The sequence below is a fragment of the Syngnathus typhle genome, linkage group LG5, assembly GCF_033458585.1.
Source record: "Syngnathus typhle isolate RoL2023-S1 ecotype Sweden linkage group LG5, RoL_Styp_1.0, whole genome shotgun sequence".
Lineage (NCBI taxonomy): Eukaryota > Metazoa > Chordata > Actinopteri > Syngnathiformes > Syngnathidae > Syngnathus > Syngnathus typhle.
The window spans coordinates 6,436,384-6,461,364 of NC_083742.1; the positions used below are offsets into that span (position 1 = coordinate 6,436,384).

General features: G+C 40.7%; 1 protein-coding gene, 1 long non-coding RNA gene and 21 other non-coding genes across 23 annotated transcripts; 22 read left to right on the forward strand and 1 right to left on the reverse strand.

Moving 5' to 3' along the window:
• On the forward strand, positions 1-13,505 carry LOC133153973 (uncharacterized). The gene is made up of 2 exons (XR_009714417.1): positions 1-187; positions 2,355-13,505. It is a non-coding gene; the product is annotated as an uncharacterized LOC133153973 (long non-coding RNA).
• Positions 5,874-5,946, forward strand: trnak-cuu (transfer RNA lysine (anticodon CUU)). The gene has a single exon. It is a non-coding gene; the product is annotated as a tRNA-Lys (tRNA).
• trnak-cuu (transfer RNA lysine (anticodon CUU)) lies at positions 6,028-6,100 on the forward strand. Its single transcript has one exon. It is a non-coding gene; the product is annotated as a tRNA-Lys (tRNA).
• Positions 6,219-6,291, forward strand: trnak-cuu (transfer RNA lysine (anticodon CUU)). Its single transcript has one exon. It is a non-coding gene; the product is annotated as a tRNA-Lys (tRNA).
• trnak-cuu (transfer RNA lysine (anticodon CUU)) lies at positions 6,373-6,445 on the forward strand. Its single transcript has one exon. It is a non-coding gene; the product is annotated as a tRNA-Lys (tRNA).
• Positions 6,572-6,644, forward strand: trnak-cuu (transfer RNA lysine (anticodon CUU)). Its single transcript has one exon. It is a non-coding gene; the product is annotated as a tRNA-Lys (tRNA).
• trnak-cuu (transfer RNA lysine (anticodon CUU)) lies at positions 6,760-6,832 on the forward strand. The gene has a single exon. It is a non-coding gene; the product is annotated as a tRNA-Lys (tRNA).
• Positions 6,914-6,986, forward strand: trnak-cuu (transfer RNA lysine (anticodon CUU)). Its single transcript has one exon. It is a non-coding gene; the product is annotated as a tRNA-Lys (tRNA).
• On the forward strand, positions 7,113-7,185 carry trnak-cuu (transfer RNA lysine (anticodon CUU)). The gene has a single exon. It is a non-coding gene; the product is annotated as a tRNA-Lys (tRNA).
• trnak-cuu (transfer RNA lysine (anticodon CUU)) lies at positions 7,266-7,339 on the forward strand. Its single transcript has one exon. It is a non-coding gene; the product is annotated as a tRNA-Lys (tRNA).
• On the forward strand, positions 7,463-7,535 carry trnak-cuu (transfer RNA lysine (anticodon CUU)). Its single transcript has one exon. It is a non-coding gene; the product is annotated as a tRNA-Lys (tRNA).
• Positions 7,617-7,689, forward strand: trnak-cuu (transfer RNA lysine (anticodon CUU)). The gene has a single exon. It is a non-coding gene; the product is annotated as a tRNA-Lys (tRNA).
• trnak-cuu (transfer RNA lysine (anticodon CUU)) lies at positions 7,816-7,888 on the forward strand. The gene has a single exon. It is a non-coding gene; the product is annotated as a tRNA-Lys (tRNA).
• Positions 7,970-8,042, forward strand: trnak-cuu (transfer RNA lysine (anticodon CUU)). The gene has a single exon. It is a non-coding gene; the product is annotated as a tRNA-Lys (tRNA).
• Positions 8,169-8,241, forward strand: trnak-cuu (transfer RNA lysine (anticodon CUU)). Its single transcript has one exon. It is a non-coding gene; the product is annotated as a tRNA-Lys (tRNA).
• trnak-cuu (transfer RNA lysine (anticodon CUU)) lies at positions 8,323-8,395 on the forward strand. Its single transcript has one exon. It is a non-coding gene; the product is annotated as a tRNA-Lys (tRNA).
• Positions 8,476-8,548, forward strand: trnak-cuu (transfer RNA lysine (anticodon CUU)). The gene has a single exon. It is a non-coding gene; the product is annotated as a tRNA-Lys (tRNA).
• Positions 8,675-8,747, forward strand: trnak-cuu (transfer RNA lysine (anticodon CUU)). Its single transcript has one exon. It is a non-coding gene; the product is annotated as a tRNA-Lys (tRNA).
• Positions 8,829-8,901, forward strand: trnak-cuu (transfer RNA lysine (anticodon CUU)). The gene has a single exon. It is a non-coding gene; the product is annotated as a tRNA-Lys (tRNA).
• Positions 8,982-9,054, forward strand: trnak-cuu (transfer RNA lysine (anticodon CUU)). Its single transcript has one exon. It is a non-coding gene; the product is annotated as a tRNA-Lys (tRNA).
• On the forward strand, positions 9,173-9,245 carry trnak-cuu (transfer RNA lysine (anticodon CUU)). The gene has a single exon. It is a non-coding gene; the product is annotated as a tRNA-Lys (tRNA).
• Positions 9,548-9,620, forward strand: trnak-uuu (transfer RNA lysine (anticodon UUU)). The gene has a single exon. It is a non-coding gene; the product is annotated as a tRNA-Lys (tRNA).
• zgc:110329 (uncharacterized protein LOC550500 homolog) lies at positions 9,802-23,966 on the reverse strand. Its single transcript, XM_061278328.1, has 8 exons — positions 23,620-23,966; positions 17,456-17,641; positions 16,100-16,174; positions 15,898-15,993; positions 14,874-14,990; positions 12,184-12,234; positions 11,554-11,670; positions 9,802-10,927 (listed from the first exon to the last, which is right to left on the reverse strand). Exons 1-8 carry the CDS (start codon positions 23,704-23,706, stop codon positions 10,592-10,594), a joined length of 1,065 nt encoding a protein of 354 aa, XP_061134312.1. The 5' UTR covers positions 23,707-23,966; the 3' UTR covers positions 9,802-10,591.
• Positions 23,967-24,981: the final 1,015 nt, after the last annotated feature.

The following is a 24,981-nucleotide window of genomic DNA, read 5'->3' on the forward strand; positions in this document are numbered from 1 at the left end:
TCCCACCAGGAAGTAAACTTGGAAACTGTTGGAGACTTGCTAGTTTGGACACGACTGCATCTCAACAAGATGTATCATTCAGTGCTGCAAAAGAAAGTCCTGGCTCTATTCATTTGAAGAAGGAGAAGGTGGGGACCGTGGGTGCATCCTTTACTAAGGGCTACAGGTCTACCAAGACCACTTTGAGGTATAGTTCAGGCTGAGCCGGTGCTGAGCAGTGTCTTCTCAAACACGTATGTCAACTCTTGTGTCTCCTTTGGGGATTCTCATGCCATTATCTGTAAACATGTCGGCCAAAATAGCACAAAATCACTGTGCCAGCACCTCTCTTACTGCAGCCTCTCACCTAATGTCACGACGCTGAAAAGGACAATTAAATGCGTGGTGCCTTGCCCCTTGCCACCCAGCAAGATGTCTGCTCCTCACCACAAACATAGTAAATGGATTCGTGGACTGCACCCTGCTAAGTGTACTGTGAAAGGAGCTTAATGGAGTGAAATATTGCAGTGTCGAGCACCCGCAGGGCCCCCTTGCTGAAGAAGTTACATGTAAAGGCTTACATTAAGTTTGCTAGTAAACATGTAAATGACTTGGGGATGGTTTGGGAGAAATGCTATGCTCAGGTGAAACCAAAGTTGATCTATTTGTTCATCTATTCTATTTATTTATATTTACATGTTCAGAAGATGAAATGAAAGCAGACTATGACCATGACGATGACCCAAAACATACTGCCTGGGCAACAAAGGATTGCTCAAGAACAAGCTAAATGAGGTCCAGACCTCAACCCAAGATTGGAAATCCCGTGGGGGGAGTTGAAGCTACAGGTTTTTCAGTGACAGCCCAAAAAATCTTATGATTTAGAGCTGGGGTGTCAAACTAATTTTTGTCGAGGGCCGCATTGTGGTCATGATTTCCTTCGGAGGGCCGTTGTTTTATGTACGTATATATATTTGTAACATTTTTATCAGTTTAGGTGTAAGGAAAAACATTGTGCAGTACTGTTATTCCTCACCAAAACAGTTCTTCTGTTGCTTTGTTAACTGTGGGTGTTTTTGAGGGGTTTCTTAACAACCTAATAACTAAACACAACAGCCCACCACCCCCTGAAAAAAATGAAATAAAAAATTAAGCACAACAACAAATTAAAGAACACAACCGTAAAACAAATAAGTCAGACAGAATGAGTTGGAGTGCTTGGGTTAAAAAAAAAACTTATTTAAAAACTTTAATATAGCCAACTTGAGTTTGTAAGGTAGAACTTGGAGAATATATTCCAATCAAAATGCAGCTTGACAACATCTTTCAATAAGTGCGTTTTGTTAAAAATTGCATGAAGTAATGCATAATATTGTGAATGTTTTAATTTTGTTGACATATTTCTCTTGGTGTTCTATATTAAAATCCTTGATCTGAAAAAAAACCCATTGGTTTACAAAACATGTTGGAAAAAAAAAAGGAAACCAAATTATTTATGGCAAATACTTTTTTTCCGTTCCTGCCACTACCAAATAGTACATCATAGACCAGCATGGTGAGTATACAGGGGAAAGCAAGAGGGGAAAAAAATCAATGGCGCAGTGGGAAAAAATAAACAAAAAAACAACACCCCTGCAAAATTTAATATACAATAACAAAATGATTTCCTACCTGGTTCAGTTGTCAAGACAGCTGAGGCAAAAGAAGAATTGGCACCTGTAGCTTGTGGTCATATCAGGGAAAACGGACCAGCAGAAAACCAGCAAACTTGTGAATAAGATAAAAAAAAGCAAAGAGGAAAGTGCTCCATTCTGTTTGCTTCCAATCTGTCTGTCTGTCTGTCTGATTGTCACACTCTCTCTTTCTCTCTCTCTCTCTCTGGCTTTCTCATGGCTGGTTCAATAATGGCTAAACTAGGACTGGCAAAGACCTCCAGGCAGGAAGTTATGTGAAAATATACTTGACTTCATCCAGTCATAGGAAATCTCACGTTGTACTCTGGCAACAGGTCAATATACAATTGTGGATGCTTTATTAGGCACACCCGCACAATCCAGTGAGCTCTTTCACAGCAGCAGCATATTTAAATAAATAAATAATCAAATAAATAAATACAATGACAATTATTATTTTTTAATGTTTGTGATTGAGGGCTATATAAATTAAATTGACTTGACTAAATGACATAAAAATGTAACCTAGATTATTGGTCCCTTTCGTCCTGTGAAAGAATATCACCTAACAATGATATAATGGAAACAAAACGCTCTTCTTCTAGACTCCAATGCATGGAAAATTTGATCAACTCATGTTGACCTTTCATATGCAATGTGAGGCTGTGGGGGATCAGGGTCATTCGTGCTTCTTTTCCCTAGGTGGTGCAGTGCCTGTACTACCGTCATGGTGTGCCCTTGTGTCAGATTTGCCCAAGGTCCCTTGGTGCTGGGGTGGTGCCAACTAGCGTCTGGTCCCCTGGTTTGGACTGTGACGGGACCTTGTGTCACTACCCCAGATAGCCTCCTCCTCTTCCCGCCGGCTTTTGCCCTCAACTACAGTCGTCTCCTGGTTGGAGGTAGAGTTCCCTGACAACCTTGTGGACTGTCATAAAAATTGAAGTCTAAAATTCTAAATCACACACTTAACACATGGTGACACATTACACTGTATATTTAGGGGAACATACAAGGCATGAGGATGTACACAGTGGACCGGGCTTCAGCACACGAAGGTTGTTTACTGGTCCAGCTGTTGCGCTGCTCTGCCCTTCCCTGCCCTTCCCTGCCCTGCCTGTCGTCCGACTTTAATGCTTGACACACTCAACATCTGTAACTGGCTATAACATGCATCACGTGTACATACACTTTGGGAGGCTACGAATCTGGATCAGGAGGCAAGCTGCAGGCCAACAGTAGCCTACTGTGTAGCCTTGCGTCCTCATCCAAGCCAGCTTCCCCAGATTTCATTGTAGTATTACGTACACCACCTTTTTGACTTTTGAGGTCTGCACAATGAATGATCTAAAAAAATAAGTTACATTGTATAATATTTTTTTCAATCAATTTAGCTTTGATACTCTGCGCTTTAAACAAAGTGGATAAAATTTATTATCATTAGTCATTCAAGGCAACATTGGATAATTCAGAGCTCATGACTGAACATCTGGAGTGAGTTTGCTGCACTGAAAGTAAAGGGGCAGAAGAATATCGCATGTCCCACTTTTCAGCTGTTTTATTTGTTCAAAAAGATAGAAAAGACCCTAACCTAGATAAGTGTTTCAATGACATAAACCTCATTTTGCAATTTCAAAATGAGAAATTACATAGGTCCACACAGGGTCAAAAATGTTGTAAAAATTAATTGCTGCTTACTGCTTACTCAGCAGATAATCATGGAACGTCACCAAGAAAGTGCTATCTATTTTAATCTAATGGACTCCGACCATGAGTGTTCGGTAAGATTTTACCGTAAATGGAGATGCAAAGGAAGTGTGTTACTCTCTTATGATGTGTGTTATTTTATGTGAGGTTTTTAGAAAACAGACCATATCGAGCAGGGGTGTCAAACTCATTTTTGTCGCGGGCCGCATCGTAACCATAGTTTCCATTGGAGGGCCATTATGACTGTCAACGCCTTATATTATACACAGTATGGGCTACAAAACAAACGGATGAATAACTACTTTTGAAATTAGAGACTAGTAAAAGTTGTTCAAATATTTTAAAACGGTGGATGATAATAAAAATTGCTTGCAATAGCTCTACTTTTTAAAGTGAAGACAATTTGTACTCGATGCACAATTTGTCTTCACGGGCCACATTAAATGATGTGAGGGGCCGTATCTAGCCCCCGGGTCTTGAGTTTGACACCTACGATATAGAGCATTCAGTGTGAAAATAACTGCAGGTTGCTTCATCAAGTTTAACATAATACAGGTTCATTCAAAGATGCCCATCCATTGAAACTTCAGTAATTTTAAAATAGAAGTTGGATTTGGGTCGGATAAACAGGAGCAGCGTCTCTTAAAATAGTGTCTGTGCACTGCCTGTGAAAAATACGGATGTGGCAATGTTATAGTCTGACCTCTATCATCCTTTTCAGTCCAGTGTATTGTTTTCATGTCAGGACTGATAATCCTATAAAATGAAATGAAAAAGCCCATCCCTTGTCCTGCTCCCATTGGCTATCAGTTGGTTACGTGCTGTTTGCTGCATCACTGACAGCTACTAAACACATCCATCCACAGCAATTTCCCAAAAACAGAGGATATTGTATGTCATTATATTCGCTCAGTAAATGTGGTGTTGACAACTGGTTCTAAATTTCACAGGGTGGGCTGGCATTATGTATGTTTTTCTCCTGTGTGTGACAACAGGAAAAAAAAAAAGGAATCATGCGCACATTGTAACAATCCTGATTTACTGGGACCCACAGAAAAACAAAACTGCAGTTCATGTATAGCATAAATGATCTATTTAAGTAGTTATGCAATCTGTTGTTCCTGAACCGTTATCATGAGGGAAGAAGAGACAGGAAAAGTGAATTATAGATAACCTGCAGGTGGAGAAGGAGCTGTAGGAGCACGACTGAAATTCAATTAATGTGGCTGATCTGTGATATCCACTGAAATAAAGCTTCTTAAAGACCAGTAAAAACAGAGCATTAAAAGATAAAAACATCAGCTTTTGTGGAAGAATCAAAAGGTATTGTATAGCATTAGAACCGTATCCTCTACTCCAGTAAACGGTATACAAGTACATCTATTCATTGCTCTGTGCCTAATCGACTTGAACAAACACCTTGCCTAAAATAGATGCCGCTTTCCAAAAAAACATTATAATGCCACTAGCCTTTCACTTCATGAAAATAAATCCATCCATTCAACCATCCATTTTCTATCGGATTTTTATTTTCTATTTTAATAGGATTGTGGCATAAATAATCAATCCATTGAATTCTTTTACTGCACTTACCTCATTCAGAAAAAATGGGGAGCTACAGTCTACCTCAAATGACTTGACCGAAAGGCAGGCTACATTCTGGACTGGTCGCCAGGCAAACATTGGTCACAAATGAAGATAGACAACCATTCACGTTGTCACTGAGTAGAACTAAACTCATGCTGCACGCATGCACACACGCAAGCATAAAATATATCCTTGGCCTATTCCTTGCAAGTCTACAAATTAACGTGTGGCGTGCTTCAAGGTTCAATTCCCCTTTTAAAGGTGTTTTACTTCTTCCCACACTTGAAGGATTGTACCAAACTGAACTTGAACTGGATTGCACTCAAAAACCAGACTGTTGTTCCATTGTTTCCATTTATTTTCTTCACCCGTGATTTTCTTCCAACTTGTCAATCATTTGTTGTAAGGGTGGTCTCAGTTGGACTTAACAGTTTGCAAGTTATTTGCAAATGTTTGAGGCAAGCAACCCGGTTAGCTCAGCAGGTAGAGAATGAGACTCTTAATCTCTGGGTCGTGGGTTTGATCCCCACATTAGGCATCTGCTGCTTGTCAGTGTTTTAATTAAGATTTGGCCTTACCCTATTAAATAAAAGATTAACAATTTATTTTGAACCGCCCATACCTTATTAAACAAAAGTTTAAACACATTTGCAGAAGGAGCCCGGTTACCTCAGTCGGTAGAGCATCAGACTCTTAATCTCAGAATCGTTGGTTCGAGCCCCACATTGGGCGTCTGCCATTTGTTGGCAAAATTTTAATGAAGAATCGGCCTTACCCTATTAAAAAAAATAAGCGAAAGTTTAAGAAAAGCAGCCCGGTCAGCTCAGTCAAAACATTTTGAACCGCCCATACCTTATTAAACAAAAATCTGAACAAATTTGCAGATGACGGATATTAAATAAAAAAATGAACAAAAGACTGAGAAAAGCAGCCTGGTTAGCTCAGTCGGTAGAGCATGAGACTCTTAATCTCAGGGTCGTGGGTTCGAGCCCCACATTGGGCGTCTGCTACTTATTGGCCAGGATTTAGTGAAGATAGGCCTTACCCTATTAAATAAAAAAGAAACAAAAGTTTGAGAAAAGGAGCCCGGTTAGCTCAGTCGGTAGAGCATGAGACTCTTAATCTCAGGGTCGTGGGTTCGAGCCCCACATTGGGCGTATTCCACTTGTTGGGCAGATTCTTTATTTTGAACTGCTCATTGGGCGTCTGCCATTTGTTGGTTGAAGAATCGGCCTTACCCTATTAGAAAAAATAATCAAAAGTTTGAGATAAGCAGCCCGGTTAGCTCAGTCGGTAGAGCATGAGACTCTTAATCTCAGGGTCGTGGGTTATAGCCCCACATTGGGCGTCTGCTACTTATTGGCCAGGATTTAGTGAAGATCGGGCTTACCCTATTAAATAAAAAATAAACAAAAGTTTGAGAAAAGGAGCCCGGTTAGCTCAGTCGGTAGAGCATGAGACTCTTAATCTCAGGGTCGTGGGTTCGAGCCCCACATTGTGCGTATTCCACTTGTTGGGCAGATTCTTTATTTTGAACTGCTCATTGGGCGTCTGCCATTTGTTGGCCGTTTTAATGAAGAATCGGCCTTACCCTATTAGAAATAATAATCAAAAGTTTGAGATAAACAGCCCGGTTAGCTCAGTCGGTAGAGCATGAGACTCTTAATCTCAGGGTCGTGGGTTGAAGCCCCACATTGGGCGTATTCCACTTGTTGGGCAGATTCTTTATTTTGAACTGCTCATTGGGCGTCTGCCATTTGGTTGAAGAATCGGCCTTACCCTATTAGAAAAAATAATCAAAAGTTTGAGATAAGCAGCCCGGTTAGCTCAGTCGGTAGAGCATGAGACTCTTAATCTCAAGGTCGTGGGTTATAGCCCCACATTGGGCGTCTGCTACTTATTGGCCAGGATTTAGTGAAGATCGGGCTTACCCTATTAAATAAAAAATAAACAAAAGTTTGAGAAAAGCAGCCCGGTTAGCTCAGTAGGTAGAGCATGAGACTCTTAATCTCAGGGTCGTGGGTTCGAGCCCCACATTTGGCGTAGTCCACTTGTTGGGCAGATTCCTTATTTTGAACTGCTCATTGGGCGTCTGCCATTTGTTGGCCGTTTTAATGAAGAATCAGCCTTACCCTATTAGAAAAAATAATCAAAGGTTTGAGATAAACAGCCCGGTTAGCTCAGTCGGTAGAGCATGAGACTCTTAATCTCAGGGTCGTGGGTTCGAGCCCCACATTGGGCGTCTGCTACTTATTGGCCAGGATTTAGTGAAGATCGGCCTTACCCTATTAAATAAATAATAAACAAAAGTTTGAGAAAAGGACCCCGGTTAGCTCAGTCCGTAGAGCATGAGACTCTTGATCTCAGGGTCGTGGGTTCGAGCCCCACATTGGGTGTATTCTACTTGTTGGGCAGATTCTTTATTTTGAACTGCTCATTGGGCGTCTGCCATTTGTTGGCCGTTTTGAAGAATCGGCCTTACCCTATTAGTAAAAATAATCAAAAGTTTGAGATAAGCAGCCCGGTTAGCTCAGTCGGTAGAGCATGAGACTCTTAATCTCAGGGTCGTGGGTTCGAGCCCCACATTGGGCGTCTGCTACTTATTGGCCAGGATTTAGTGAAGATCGGCCTTACCCTATTAAATAAATAATAAACAAAAGTTTGAGAAAAGGAGCCCGGTTAGCTCAGTCGGTAGAGCATGAGACTCTTAATCTCATGGTCGTGGGTTCGAGCCCCACATTGGGCGTATTCCACTTGTTGGGCAGATTCTTTATTTTGAACTGCTCATTGGGCGTCTGCCATTTGTTGGCCGTTTTAATGAAGAATCGGCCTTACCCTATTAGAAAAAATAATCAAACGTTTGAGATAAGCAGCCCGGTTAGCTCAGTCGGTAGAGTATGAGACTCTTAATCTCAGGGTCGTGGGTTCGAGCCCCACATTGGGCATCTGCTACTTATTGGCCAGGATTTAGTGAAGATCGGCCTTACCCTATTAAATAAAAAATAAACAAAAGTTTGAGAAAAGGAGCCCGGTTAGCTCAGTCGGTAGAGCATGAGACTCTTAATCTTAGGGTTGTGGGTTCAAGCCCCACATTGGGCGTATTCCACTTGTTGGACAGATTCTTTATTTTGAACTGCTCATTGGGCGTCTGCCATTTGTTGGCCGTTTTAATGAAGAATCAGCCTTACCCTATTAGAAAAAATAATCAAAAGTTTGAGATAAGCAGCCCGGTTAGCTCAGTCGGTAGAGCATGAGACTCTTAATCTCAGGGTCGTGGGTTCGAGCCCCACATTGGGCGTCTGCTACTTTTTGGCCAGGATTTAGTGAAGATCGGCCTTACCCTATTAAATAAAAAATAAACAAAAGTGTGAGAAAAGGAGCCCGGTTAGCTCAGTCGGTAGAGCATGAGACTCTTAATCTCAGGGTCGTGGGTTCGAGCCCCACATTGGGCGTCTGCCGTTTGTTGGCAAGGTTTTAATGAAGAATCGGCCTTACCCTATTAAAAAAAATAATCAAAAGTTTGAGATAAGCAGCCCGGTTAGCTCAGTAGGTAGAGCATGAGACTCTTAATCTCAGAGTCGTGGGTTCGAGCCCCACATTGGGCGTAGTCCACTTGTTGGGCAGATTCTTTATTTTGAACTGCTCATTGGGCGTCTGCCATTTGTTGGCCGTTTTAATGAAGAATCAGCCTTACCCTATTAGAAAAAATAATCAAAAGTTTGAGATAAGCAGCCCGGTTAGCTCAGTCGGTAGAGCATGAGACTCTTAATCTCAGGGTCGTGGGTTCGAGCCCCACATTGGGCGTCTGCTACTTTTTGGCCAGGATTTAGTGAAGATCGGCCTTACCCTATTAAATAAAAAATAAACAAAAGTGTGAGAAAAGGAGCCCGGTTAGCTCAGTCGGTAGAGCATGAGACTCTTAATCTCAGGGTCGTGGGTTCGAGCCCCACATTGGGCGTCTGCCGTTTGTTGGCAAGGTTTTAATGAAGAATCGGCCTTACCCTATTAAAAAAAATAATCAAATCTTTGAGAAAAGCAGCCCAGTTCGCTCAGTCGGTAGAGCATGAGACTCTTAATCTCAGGGTCGTGGGTTCGAGCCCCACATTGGGCGTATTCCACTTGTTGGGCAGATTCTTTATTTTGAACTGCTCATTGGGCGTCTGCCATTTGTTGGTTGAAGAATCGGCCTTACCCTATTAGAAAAAATAATCAAAACTTTGAGATAAGCAGCCCGGTTAGCTCAGTTGGTAGAGCATGAGACTCTTAATCTCAGGGTCGTGGGTTCGAGCCCCACATTGGGCATCTGCTATTTGTTGGCAAGGTTTCAATGAAAAATCGCCCTTACCTATTAAATAAAAAATAAACAAAAGATTGAGAAAAGCAGCCCGGTTAGCTCAGTCGGTAGAGCATGAGCCTTTTTTTTTTTTTTTCAATGTTTTACCAGGTAAACCAGTTGAGAACACTTTCTCATTTACAATGGCGACCTGGCGATCTTAATCTCAGGGTCGCAGGTTCGATCCCCACTTTGGGTGTCTGTCACTTGTTGGCCGGGTTGTTCTGTCGTACCCTATTAAGAAAAATGAACTAAAATCTCAAAACAAGGAGCCCGGTTAGCTCAATCGGTAGAGCATGAGGCTTTTAATCTCAGGGTCATGGGTTCCAGCCCCACATTGGGCGTGTGCCACTTGTTGTCCAGGTTAAATCAGTTGTACTCACTGCAATCCTGTATTACATTGTTCATCATATCCAATAGGTTAGTCCCAAACAGTAATGAGTTTGTTCTTTCACAAATTGGTATTTGTAATTGCAAACTATTCGTTTGTATATAATAGAATGAACTCGCACAATCGTAGCCAAATCAGTAGACAAATTCCAGTTTATTAACAAGAGCAATAGTGTTGGTACAAGGCAGGAGTTGGAGGGAAACTCCAGTGGTCGCAAACTGTATTAGCTTAAAACACTCAACTGTCAAACAGCTGTACGGCTGCGTTTTCCTTTTAGTTTCCTTAAATGATGGAAATAACAAAAACTATTTTAAAAAATGTGTAAAACACAGACCTCCTTATTGAAAGCTCACTTTACGAATAATTAATTTCATACACAGTACAAAACATGCATTCCATTATTATTCCACAACTATCAGTTTTACAGTGTACACTGACTACACAAATCCAACTGAGATCCAAACAATTGTTTTAAGCAACCTGTACACATCTGTCACAAATGCATGACATACGGGCTAGTCCTATTTTCACGACACTGAAAATCTTCCATTATTCTACAATAAATCTTCACACAACGTACAAGATTCATCCTCTTCGCAATTGGGCTCTTTGAAACAGCCTGAGGTAAGCTTCAACACAAGATGTAGCTCAAGTTCAAAGGTAAAATCTAATTAAAATATGAGAATCATATACTAATGAACACCATAAACAAAGACAAAAAAAACCTGATGCTGCAGTTAGTTTGTTCACAGAATTTCTAGTAAACAGAACACTCAAAGTGGCAAAGTACTTTGTATCCCTTTGGCTGCACAAATTCTCTAAATCAATCAGCAGAGGTTCAACCATTAAGTAGTGCAACACAAATCAAACAAAAATGAAACAATGACAATGTCGCCGAGAAGGCAAGAAGGGTGACAAGACCTTTCAGTGTTCCCTTTTCAGCTTGCGGCCTATGTCTACCTCGTCCAGCCCGGTGGCCGACCTGGACTGTTGAAGTTCTCGGAGCTGAGCGTGCGTGCGAGGCGCCTGCTTCTTCAACTTCCGCAGGTGAATGTCAATGGGGTCTAGTTCGGGCTCGGAAGCTGGAACAGGCAAGTAGCCGCCGTCCCTCGGCAAACACATACAACAGCCGGCACCGGCCAGGTCAAGCTCACTGTATTTGAACTCGAGCTTCTTCAGCTTGAAGTCCACCATGTCAACAGATTCGCTCATTTCAACCAGAAGGTTCCAGAAGACACAGCTCAGGATGATGCCAAGCAGCTGCAGGGAGACGCACACGCAGGTTCAAACAAACACAGGCATGACATACCATAACCTATACATATACTGTATTTTCCGGACTATAAGCCGCATTTTTTTTCATAGTTTGGCCGAGGGTGCAACTATAAGGTCACACTAGGCGTGTGGAATAATTGGAGCCACCGCTCAAGAATCAAGCGATTCTAGCCTGTAGAATTATTATTATCTTTTTTTTAAAAAAAGCACACAAGCCGCTTTATTGTGCGGAAAATACGGTAGATCTTTTATAGCCACTGTATAACCGCTCAAGACAAACTGAATGAGAAATAAGACAAGCTTTGTTTAACAGAAACTGTTTCAATGGTGTTTCACTCATGTCTGTTAATTTCTGATTTGCATTTATTACGGTTGGCATCGAAGTAGAAGGCAAATAATAAATGAAAGGGTAACCTAGAAGAGGGGGGGGAGAGAGTTTTCTTGCAGTAATCAGATCTAAGCGCAAATATTTCAACACTTTTTTTCTCATTCTACATAAATCTCCATCTAATGGAACAAAGCAGGAACCATGCTAAAGCAAACAACCTTCCATCAACTTTGGAACTCAACCATAAAGGAATTCTGCAAAAACGCTTTAGACTAGAAGTTACCTGTGGCAGCCCGATGGCACAGCAGAGTGCGACAGTTATTCCAATGTTGTCACTCATCCAAAGGTTGACAGCGTGGATGCAGCCTCGCACGTGAATCTCCTCATGCAGGCTTTCACGCTGATGCACAGCAAGAAGACAACAAGAGCATACATTTTTTAATTAAAATTAAACTGCGAAGTGCACAACTCAAAAAAGGTATTAGATTAAACTGCGAGGTGCACAACTCAAAAAGGTATTCTTTAAAAGATCCTTCATGCATACCTCCACACACAAATTTTAAAATGTTTAATATCAACTGACATGAAAATTGCCGTGTGACCTGAAAACCAAAAACAGAGATGTTCTTGACAAATGGCTAGACCTTTTCTTCCAATATATTTACCATATTTTCAAATTGTCAGATTTCACAAGAAAATTGCACGTCAGTTTAGAAAGAGGTATTCTAAAACGTGTCATTCTTGCCGAAATAGAATTGGATGTATTCCAGTAAACATTGCTCGTCTTTCCCACCTCTATTGCGCTCCCATAACTAAACTATTGTGTCAATGTCCTTCATTAACTGTGACGCGCAAACATCCTTAATGGCAATACTGCAATGGAATCGAAACAAATATCTCCAATTGCACATACCTGCCTATCCAGAGCCTTGGAACCGCACAGGGTGTTAATGACCTCTCCTACCTGTGGGAAAAAAACATAATGAGGGAGTCTGAAACTAGACACAAAATCACTTCACTGGTTCTTTTATATCAGACTAATTATTTTAGGTGCATTACCTGACATGTTTCGGCGGGTAATGCACCTAAAATAATTTGTTTGATATAAAAGAACCAGTGAAGTGATTAAAAAGGAAAAACAAGATGAACTTAGTACAACTAGACACAAAATGTGAGGACATAATGCATCAGTGGCATGCTACTCTTACATGGGGGTGGTGGTGGAATGGAGAGAGGTTGGGCACCCACGACACCTGCTTGCTAGAGCATGAACTTGTGTGCTAGAAAACAGCAGCCGTGATAGCTGAGAACCGATAATGGTGGCAATTTGGCCCATGTTCCACCTCTCTAATAAACGCTTCAATGTGTCCGAGCTTGTGAGTGTCAGACAGGGCAACTGTTCCTTATTGCTTCAGAATAGTTGCACCACTTCCAAAGTCCATATCAGAGCTTTGGGGGGAGGAACAAGGATGATACCTGTCATTGAGCGCACAGAGGAGCCCCTCAAGGATTACCGCTTCATTTCAAGAGTGAAATGAAGCCTATATACCAGAACATGTCTGGCTGTACGATACGGACTTGGAAATAATTAAAGTCTCTTTTTACAGTGATAAAGTAGAAGCTATTTTGCTGCTATCTTCACCAATGGGAAATAAAGTTAAAGGGGGGGGGGGGAAGTCCTAACCAATATGAGACCATACAGAAAGCATACCTAATTTGTTGAGGCTTACAGTACACATACACAGTACACACACAATGTATAACTTTGTTACACTGAACATTTCTTTAGCAATATTGTATGTATCGAAACACCCAAATCTCGATTTTATGCAGACTGTGGGGTCCAGAATTTGGTGATTGCGTTAAGCTCAACATATATAGCCCGTTGTACAGAAAGTCTTGTTTTTATTTTTAGAAAGGTATGTTTTTAGGCAGCCAAAGGGGCCCTTTGTTATGTTAATTTCGGTCGGCATGTTGTTGGGCACCCATTTGCTGTCCATCACCTTGAATTCTCCACACACATCGAAGTCTGTTGACATTTTCTTAAAAGAGAATCAATAAGCAGATGACAATATCAGGTGGCTTGAGTAAGTCATTTTGATGCTATGTGAATCGGATGAAAGAGAGAATAAAGCAACCACTTATTCTACTACTGTGTCCGGCCACGCTCTTTGCCAGTGAGACTGTGTGGTTGAGGTGCTTCCGTGAGCTTCCCTCTTTCCAAATCAAAAACAATCCTAGATATCCGTAACACTGCAATAAAGCAGTCATAAAAATCAAACAGTATGACTTATTACCAAACACCTTTACATTTGTCACAGATATTCATCAAATCACTTGCGCTAGTCATTTAGCTTTGTACGGTCCTTATATCATCCATTTAAAATACTTGAAAATGTATTTATGACAAAAGATATTGGGGTTCATGACCAAACCGCGTGGAATCGAAGCATGTAAAATCGAGGCTCACGTGTATGAAGTATATTTGGTTCTTTGCAACTTGACAAATGATCTGTTCATGACACCATGACTAGTGCAGCGGAGCCATATTGCATTCTGAAGACTGAAGGGCATTTAGCACTATTCGTAATGGCAGGTCATGCTGTGATTAGCAAATTAAAGTACCGGTATTCTATTTCCACTGACATGTTTTAGCCATGACTAGCATGAAAAGCCATAGACCCATCATAATTGACTATTACATTTCTGAATCATTAAACATTATTATAATGTATGTAAATTGTTGAACTCAGAAAAGGCCATCTGCTCTTTCCCCCAAACAAGAACCATCGCCCCATTTGAAAATTAAAGACAAGATTGGATCTTCACTGTTGAGAAGCTGACATTCTGAGCATCTGTACACTTTTAAATTTAAAAAACAAATCCAAACGTTTTATTGAATATCAGAAATAATTGATTAATATGGGCGTTAGTTATTGATCAATTGTTTCACCTCAATTAATAATCATACAATAATGTTATTATTAAATATAATAAGAATGTGTTTAGGTCAGCCCAGACATGGTTGCATCCAACAACCCAACCATCTAGCTTACAGACGTACAAGACCAAACCTGACATGGCAGATGGCGAGTTATGCACAAAGACTGATTTTTGCTTTACAGCGCTTTTATCTTTTAGTATAATAAATACTGTATTGAGCTGCAGAGGCGTAGAAACCACCTACCTAGCTGCTTGTCCCTTTCGACAGTCACTGTCATATTTCTCCTCTTAAAGCCCGGCGCGCACAAGGCACCATTGATGCTCGTTGCCATCAGCCCTTAGCGCCACCCACTCTTCGTATATTTTTTGAGCGACCAGTATCAAGCATGTTTGCTACTCGGCGCCAACCTCAAGAAAAAAAAACACACGCGGCACTAATGGTGATGGCAACAAGTGCCAATGGCGCCTCGTGTGTGCTGGGTTTTATAATCAAGGAGTCAACAGTTTTAGCTTTTCAATGCTCACCAGTGGAGTCTCATGGGACGTGCTGACATCGTGTGGTTTCATGAAGGACCAGTTTTTGTTTGTGACTTGTGAGGCATATTTTCTCATTCCAAAATATACAACCCTACGGCAGTTCGATGTAGGAGTAGCACTCACCTCACGGCGGACGCAGCAAGTATATGGAACTCCACATGCGAGTGGACCGGTACCATTACAGAAGTGGTATTGGTTGACTCCCCAGTCCTTATATTCATCTCCTCCGCAACATGAAAACTGGACCAAACAACAATTTGGTGAGACTGACTTCTTTATGCATCCGATTTTGAAAAACTAATTGCTCAGTGTGTGATGGCAAATTAAATGTTAATGGAATAAAGGATGATCAAATCAATCTATTGGCTCAGACCTCTCTCAAACACTGAAGGACAACTCAAGTTCTCTAGCTGTATACATAGCATTGCCAAGTTGCTGTGAAGCATTAATAAGCCAATACCATTTCAGTGTTTAATGCTCAAATAGAAAACGTAGGACAAATAGAAAATCCCACACTAACATAAATTGTCAAATGTTTTTAGTGATTAAAACATAGAACTCATTGTGGCTCAATGACCCCTCATATCATTTATGAGAATTTAAGTAGGGTCAATAACATCCTGCTCTTGCCACTTAAATGTTGTAAAGAGGCTGAGATCAACTGGAGTCGAATTCCTTGTTTGGCATGGACAAACTTGGCCAATAAAAGCTGATTGATTAATTGTTTGATTGAATGATTGAATGATTTCCAAATTATGCACGATGGGTGTGCCAGAATCCTAGATGGATGAATCGTTGAGTGCGCAAAAGGCACTGACTTCAATGCAAACGGGAGAACATGCCCCAATGCGAGTTGTATAAAATGAGAAATATTGATGTTCAAGGGTGCTGTCATTTTGAAATTTTACCTGAGGATTCGTTTTGACTGGTAACCGCTCAAGTAGCAGGGTATGCAGTATAAATATTTATTTAAATTAAAAAAAAAAAAAAAAAACTCAAAACTTTTCAAAGCAACACTGGAAACAAGACAATTCTCTGATGTTGCTTTTCATCGTCCTGTATACATGCCCTTCAATATGCACTCAGTCATAAATCACTGCCATGTTCATCATTTACTTTCATACAGTAAATCCATATTTCCATATACCTTTTCTTGCACATAATCCAAGATGTTTTTGAAGTCCAGGTCGTCGTAGTAGTGTTTGATTCCCTCTCGTATGCTGCTTTGAAACAGGGAAGACGTCTGGAACCAATGGCACCATGAAAAGGTCAGTGAATGATGACAAATGACAAAAAGCCATCGTGAGCTCGTTGTGAAGAGATAATCAGACTCGCTGCCACCAGTTTACCTTCTTCTCAAAAATCAGAGCGATAATGAGGGCGACAGCCTGGAGAAGAAGCAACACACAGAGAACGCAGAGGAACTGTGGAGGCACAGAACAAGCATTAGTACACGGAACATCACTTTGCAAACATATTCAACAAACATACTGGCCACAAAGTACTCCTACAAATCTAATGAGATCCAGCAGGAGCTCCATCATTTGAAAATAAAATACTCACTGAAATTGTCAGCGACATTAAATAACAATATGTTCGTTATTGTGGCTGTTTGCATTTGAAACTTTAAAACTGACACTGTAGAATTTTCGATACGGCTCTTGCATTTCAGATGAGCGCAGGCTCACAATTGGTAAACTGACAATTCATTTTGCATCTTATCTTTTAATTCTACATCTACTGCATTTTGACTTTCGTGATCTTGCATTAGCGGTAGTAATAGGTCAAACCTCTACATGCGATTGCTTAAACATAAGAATTTTTCAACATACAATGTGAAATTTGATCAAATATTTGATTCAACATCCGAAGTAATTCTCAACATCTGACGTCATCATGGTTAGCTTGCTAGACGGCGGCATGTCGGGATGACATCGGTTAGCATCCCAAGAAGGCTAATGCAAAGGAGTGGTGAAATAAGGAAGATGATTATTTTCTTGCAATCAATACAAGAAATCATAAGAAAACATGAGCGCGGAGTGCGTGAGTGATCTTGCGAAACAATATGGCCATAAAAACGTTTCAACAGTTTCGATGATCATTAAGCAGAAGGAAGCCCTCAAAGCGGTCAAGCTATCCAAGAGGATCACTATCATTTTTAAATCCCTGCCCTGGAAGAGATGGAACGCCTTTTGCTTGTAAGGACAAAGGACAAGGAGATTGCTGGCAAAACGATCACTGAAACGATCATGTGTGAGAAGGCCAACACCATATATTGTGTTAATGTAAGTTGGATAAGAACAAAAACTGAAAAATAGAAAAAAAATATATAAAACAAAAAATAAAGAAGCTAATTTAGTTTGAACTTCAAATACTGTAAGTTACAGTAAGTTACGGAACGTATGTATCTCTATGTGTCGCTCAAGTACAGTGACAATCAAAACCCGTTTTTATTATTATTTCCTTGTAATGTATTTCTTTTTACATCTCTCTGATATAATGCATTTGTTTCTATGGGAGTATTTTATCCAACGTACAACTATTTCAACATATAAAGTAGGTCCTGGAACAAATTAAATTCCTATGAAGAGGTTTGACTGTACTGTTTGTAACAATGTTTTTGCCTGTGCTGACTGGCTCTAAACCTCTGCTTAAAACTGTGCAACGGAAAAGACACACACACGATTTCTTTTGAACATTCTTACCATGTGCAGCAGGGTTTTGTTATCTCTGAGGGAGCCAACCATGCCCACAAGTGAGACTGTGAACATTACCAGACCCAGCAGGATCAGCACCACTGCAGGAGCCAGGAAGAGACCCTCCAGCGTTCGGTTTTTCTGCCTTTCCACCTCGGCGTACACCCCCACACAGAGCACACAGAGACCCACCAGCTGGACAAAAAGAAGAGGGTTTTTGTAATACTTTCAAGAATGACTCTACAATGTGCTGTTAGGATTGCAACAAGAATTTATTTGCTCTTTGAAAAAGTATTGCTGTCTCTGTATGTAATTTAGCAGCCAAACAGTGATGCATCTCAGCATTTTATACTGACACATTTGAAAAAATACAAAGAAACACTAACATTCATTAAAATCGAAAGGCTTGATGGGCTGACTTTAATTTGGATGCTTAGCTGTCTCTGTGAGTGTTCATATGATTGACTGTCAACATGTAAAGTCAACCATTCGGCTTGGGTTTCTCATGCATTGTAATATGCAAGCAAGAGTGCATGTTTTTGGAATGTCGGAGGAAACTGAAACATCTGCAGAAAACCCACACAAGAGAAGGTGCAGATGCCACGTTGGACGGTTCAACGAAAGATTCCACCCGACCCTTCGATTACGAGGCTAATGCGTGACATTTGAAATTCACGTCTTAAATGAAACATAAGCTAAAGAGATGCCATGTTATAAATATACTGTAACGTGAACATTATCAAAATAACGCTGGCTAAAAATAATAATAATTGCGCATCCAATTTATCACAGTTCGAACAATAAAGCTGTATTGCCACTTATTAAGACAGACATTTAGATGTATTCACAGCAACTATGCTTTGACTGTCTTGACGTTTACGATGTACAATGGACGAAAATACAATAATAGTTGCAACAACATGGGGCATCCGTATCTTTAACACCAAACACTACTGTTTAACGCTTGGCTCACACTGCCTCCTTGTGCGTGTGTGTTTAAATTCATTCATACAGTAACACTTCAGGTTACATAAAGTTTAGATCCACAAAAAACAAAAAACAAAGGCTGAAATATTTCTTTTAAAAGGTATATGGTGTATGAGTACTACATCAGTAGTTCTCAGTCTTAGCAACATTCCCAGCAATTAACTTCAAACATCATGACAGATGTTAACTTCATTTAGGTCTTTCAGAAATAAACTCGTGACAACTTTGACATGGTAGAATGACAACCAATACCCACCACATATGATATTTTTTGCCAATCAATCTTTTCCTGAAATTGTCCAAACCTCAACAGGAGGGACACGGTCCCTCATTCGAAGACGGGGAGGATACCCTCTGATCCACCACCTAGCATGTCTAGTTGGAACGTCTCTTCCCCAGCTTGGGGCTCATTGCTTTCCAGGGAGGTAACATTGCACATCCCTAGAGCCAGCTTCTGTAGTTCCGGAATGGACTGTCAAGGTCCCTGGCTTTATCCAAAACCCAACTCACATTGCAACTGACCTCTATGTCCACTTCATCACAGCCGATGAGACCATGAAAAGGAGGTCCCATGGTTTTAGCCAGGCCAGACATTTGCCTTTGAAACTCACCTCCTGGCCTGGCTCCCTGGTACCCAGGCGACCCCCATCGAGAAAGATGGTTATTTTACGTATTCATCGTGGTGATCACTTGTCTGGTCCCTCATCTAGGACCGGTTTACAAAGTGTGACCCTGGGTAATAAATCCCCAGACAATTTAGCTACGAGGATGATTGGGATACACAAGCTTGTCTACCACGTTAAGGTAATGGCTCACAGGAGTAATTTGTTAATGGAGTTGATATTAAATTAAATGTACGATTCTGTCACACATGTAAAGGTGACATTGAACTACTCGTCTTTGTAGTATTCTTTCACACACCCACACATTACCACCAACACTGTTTTCTCCAAGGACAATAACATTCTACACCAGTTTAAGTCTAACAGGTTTAAACGTAATGGGAGGGTGTAACAATGGGGCCCTATTTCTGCCATGGACCGGCTTTGTAAAAGGAGATAATTATCATGCAAATGCAGTGAGTCAATTTGTTCAGGAAGTCCTTTTTAGTACCGTACTTTCCAGACTATAAGGCGCACCGGACTATAAGGCGCACCTTCAATGAATGGCCCATTTTAAAACGTTGTCCTTATATAAGGCGCACCGGACTATAAGGCGGACCATTAATGCATCATGTCAGATTTTTAATCCAAATCAAATCATTCTCTATTTATCATTTCTATTTCAACTTCAGACGCAACAAATTAATTTATAATCACAAAATAATGATCCATAGTCATTTTGATTCATGATTCATAGTCTTCAGCGGGCCACTTATGATTGATTTCATGACACAATGCTTCGGGCCAGTTTAGATTTAGGAATTTAGGCCATATATAAGGCGCACCGGACGATAAGGCGCACTGTCGGCTTTTGAGAAAATGTTAGGCTTTTAGGTGCGCCTTATAGTCCGGAAAATACGGTAATCTTGTGCAGATGCATGATAATCAGGTACATTATCAGATGAAGAAGTTGGGCAAAGTACAGATAATGAGATCATCTTAATTTATTTATGTATCCTCAAAGAGCTGTCACTTTATTGCGGTAGAGGGATTTGTGTCTCCGAGTTATGCTAGGAGCAATGTTGTCTGGGGTTTTATGCCCCTTGAAGGGTCACCCATGGAAAACAGGTCTAGAGCTGAAAGACCAGAAAAAGCACGGTTCAAAAGATCCCAATGATGAACCCTTAATGGAAATGTTCCTAGCCCGTACACGGGTTGTCTCAAGGTTAGGCCCGTAAACAGGGACCTGGAGGTTCGGCGTGCACTCATGGGGCTCGGCCAAGCTCAATGCATTCTCTGGGATGAACGACAACAGTTGGATACACAGGCGGATTGTACTTTCTACCATCCAACAGAAGAACATTTGATTTCACTGTCATGAATAGGAGCCTTTCAATGACTACAATTCTTTTAAAACATAGTAATACACAGTCAAGAATTAACGATCCTGCACGTCCTGGGTCATCCCCAAGGTCTCCTGCTGGTGAGACCCCCCCAGAACACCTCAATGGGGAGGCATCCAGAAGGCATCCTAATAAGATGCCCAAGCCACCTCATCTGGCTCATGATGGAGGAGCAGCAGCACAACTCCAAGTCAGGGCTCGAAGCTTATTTTTTGCCCAAGTTGCCCTCGGGCAAGTTGGAGAAAATTTTACTTGCCCGAAACAAAATTTTACTTGCCCGAATTTTTTTGGAGTGGATTTTTACTTGCCCGACACATTTTTGCAATAAAAAAGACAACACTATAAGTTTTGCCTTCATATGCCTTCGTATCCGCCAACCGGAAACAAGCTCTGCTGGTGCGCAGGCGCAGAAGAGCCAGGGACGGGTGAGAGAGCATGCATTTAATTACGAAGCGCTTTGCCGTTATCAATGTATTGCAGACTTACACGAGAAACTAACCGCTCCCTAGAAAACAAAATGTCGGACCAGAAGCGGCAGAAGTTGCGAGAAATTATGCACAAAATCGTCTTTTTACAGCTTGAAAACATGGTATTATGGCAGGGCAAGTTCGGGCAAGTGAGGAAAAAATTCTACTTGCCCGTCTGCCATCGCTACTTGCCCCGGGCAATCGGGCAATCGTTAGTTTCGAGCCCTGCAAGTCCCTCTTGGATGACAGAGCTTCTCACCCTATCTCGATGGGAGAGCCCACACACCCTGCAGAGGAAACTCATTTCAGCCACTTGTATCTGGGATCCTGCACTTTCGGTCACGGCCCACAGTTCGTGACCATAGGTGTGGGTAGGAATGTAAAACAGTGAATCAAGATCTTTGCCTTTTGGCTCACCGTAACTGGGCAATAATTCAATATCAACACGTATCGTGATTGATAGGCAATCAATAGAAAATGCCTGATGAAATATTTCTTATAAACAAAAAAAATCACAACGCAAACTCTGGCATTCGCATGTTGTCGGCAGCTTTTATCCGCCACCAAACATGAAGAAGATGCAAACTTGTTTTTTTATTTATTCACAAACAGTACATATCAAAGTGTGCTGTTTTGCATAAATAGGTAACTACATAGCTTGATAGGAGTCGAAAGAAAGACAAAAATCAAACTTGAAATAAATTAAACTTAACAAAACGACCCCATTTAAACACAAAATGTACTTGCCCAAGGTAGAAGAGCTAAAGTACCGTAGATAATGTCCAAACGCGCATCAATGTGAACAAAAGGCAAGTGTGGCTATTGCTTACAAGTAGCACCCTATAAACACAGTTGTTATCGCATGAATTCAACTCTACAGTCTGCAGATTTTCAGGCACGTACAGGTCATGCACCGCGGCCTGTGTCAATTGGTGTCCGTACGCCCCGTCAGCCACTTGTTAATTGTGCATGGCTAATCTGAGAATCTTGACTTTTCCTCTTGTGTCGGTCTGATTCGTGTGCATCGGCACATGTTCAGTTGATGTGTGTGGCTCAGCTGCTGTATGCGATCAATAGGAGTGACGCTCTGACGGCCGTGGTGTGTTTGAAGACTGACGGAAACCCCAGCACGTAGTTCGACAGTAAAACCTGGAATTATTGTGCATTTTACACTAACATAAAGAACACGGATAAGTCGTGCCACCTTCACTGTGATAACCACGCAGCGGCTGCCAGAACAGCAGGGGGTCTTAAAATGTGACTTTATTCTTATTGTCACAAAGTCCATGGAGCTAGTCTAAAACCGTAAACACAGTTGATTCTTTTGGATTTTAATCACAATCAGTTCCAAACGTTCATTCCTGACACTAATTGTTTAAAAACGTTCACTTACATTAGAAAAAAGAAATACAATTAAAAGCATCTACTTTTTTTCCAACTAAATAACGAATTTTAATCTAGCACATGCAAGATTTGTGTTGGTGGTGCGTGATTTTCTGAATAAATGTGTTCCTTGAATGAAAAAAAGTTGGGAAACACTACTCTAGAGATTGCCTTTTGTGAAAATACTTGCCACTTAAATAGTTAAGTAAATCGGGGGAGATATTTAGTCAGACCTCTGTACAATGCAACACAATTCTTTATCACTGAAATGGAATAAGTACACTATTTAGTGAAACATTGTCAACCCGAACAAAAAAAGTATTACATTCAAAAAGGCATTTTTTTTTTAATTTAGAGCTCTTTTAGCAAAAGACCCCTGCACTAGTGTGTCCACCCCTGATGCTGCGGCCTGCAACACTAATCTTATTGAAGAAACTTGTAACACAATTTTAAAATATAACACCACTCGGGCTAATTGTTGCATGATGTGTTATTACACAGTAACTCATGTTTATTAGTATGAACTGGTTAGTGTGTAAATACCCAAAAAGCATTTGTCACGCATGCATGTGTCGCTGTCATTTTAGTATCGGCAGAACAATAATTGATCCCTTTAAGGGGGTCCAACGCCCTGCACCACCGTGCTGTTCAATAGGCGGTGAACGATGTGTGAAGCTACGACACCAAATTCCACGAGCATCAACTTTGTATACTGTTCATACTGTGCATTACGCGACAGTAAATTATATTAAAACGTTTTCCCCTTCTCCAAAAGGCAAGGGGTTGCAGTTGGAATATCTGTAGTGAAACGGCATATGTTTGCAGCTAGCTTGCATCCCTGTACTAAATCCCTTTGGAAAATGTAGCAACTTCAGTTGACATTAACAAAGTGTAAATATACATAACGACATGCTTATTGTTGATTCGTTATAGAGTTTAGACTAACATGATCATATTTGCTACTCAATAAAGCATCTTTAATAGCTATTACAGCATTTTATACCTGTCATACAGCACTCAAGCCGCCTATCAATTGGGTCCTTGGTTTCATAGAAAGCAGGGATACAATTGAAAAGTGTGGCCAAACGAGAGGCAGTAATACTTATTAGTGTATGCCGAATATTATGTTGATCCATCCTAATGTTTTAGCATATCCAATTATTTGTCTTGAATTGCATAATGACTCATGTACAGACTGGAGTTTAAATTCAGGTATTCTTAAACGAAGTCTGGGTGTGTCTCTGGGTGTTCGCGTTTACAGTTTAAGACCCACTTTAACGTCATTATTTTATTAATCGCAGGTGAATTAAATAAGAATAAATACAACTTACCGAAAACAGCATCGAATAGACATTCAGGGTAAATTTGATGAAGTAATAGAAGTGATTGCTTTTCCTCAATTCAGAATAGGGAGGCATGGCCGCTTGTGTTGTTGAAGCTAGCTAGGTAGCACGCTCACTACCTTTCGTTTAGTTCCCGAATTCCTTAACTACCGATTACAAAAATAAAATGACCAAATCACACCACTAACAACATGTTCAAGAAGTGAACGTTTCTTTTCTTCTTTTCAAAATGTATTAGATGTCATTTCGCCGACGATTGAAACGAAACTACTTCCGTGCAACCGGCTCCTATACGCTTTGTTTTGACTTCATCCTTAAAGGGCCAGTGCACCAATGCTGTTCTACAATACAGGATATTTTCGTGATATAATGTTTGCCATTTTGTTTGCTAGTTGTATTAGATGGCTAATCGACGTAGAAAACCCTTGTGCATGGAATACACTAAATTGTCTGGGTGACCCCAAACCTCTGAATGATAGTGTATATAGTCAAGCCTAAAATGATTCATACCCCAGGGGTGACTCTTATCTTTTTGTGACAGGGATAGGCCAACAATCGAGCTCGAAATTATTATGAATGATTAATCACTTTACATTTGACTGTACATTCACACACACAAAGACATTCATACACAGTATATATATCACAGCACACTCTTTTTAAGTTTCGTAAATAGGTAGACAACTGGGAAGAAAACAAAATCAAAATGTCAGTACGTATCCAATATCGAATATGGTATTTTGGTGCCAACAAAAACATCAGTCATATTACAGGAAATGGATTACTTTTCAGCCACTGTGCAAAACTAATCCTTAGCGTTCTTGCTTCAAGTTACACCAGTTGTTGCCACCGCGTGTTGGATATATTTGGCATGCTCATGACTGACGTATTTACAAATGGGTTTATGCCGTCTCAAAGCTGGCCGTGTGTCAGGTTCACCCCAAGAGATTATCAGTGTGCAGTTGTTTTTCTTTTCAGATTTGTTTTATCCTGAGGTCACTGCTTTTCCTATCTTATTATTCTGAATCTACAATCAATACTGGACTTGCATTGGTACATTTACATACATGCACGGTATTATTTCAGATTCAAAGTGCCATGAGTTAGACCTTCATAACATAATGTCAATAAAATTACAGTTGGCACACTCTCCCTTTAAGTTCTGAGGTTTGGGCTTCCTGAATGGATTTTGGATGGCTTGGGTTTTCTGCCAATACATCACTTCACCCCTACGTTCTGATTGCAATGTTTCATTCATAACAAATTTGTTTTTATGTTTTGTATGCTGTTCACCTCCGAACCTAATGTAAATAAAAATATGTCCGTCCGGCCATTTTCTGAACCGCCTTT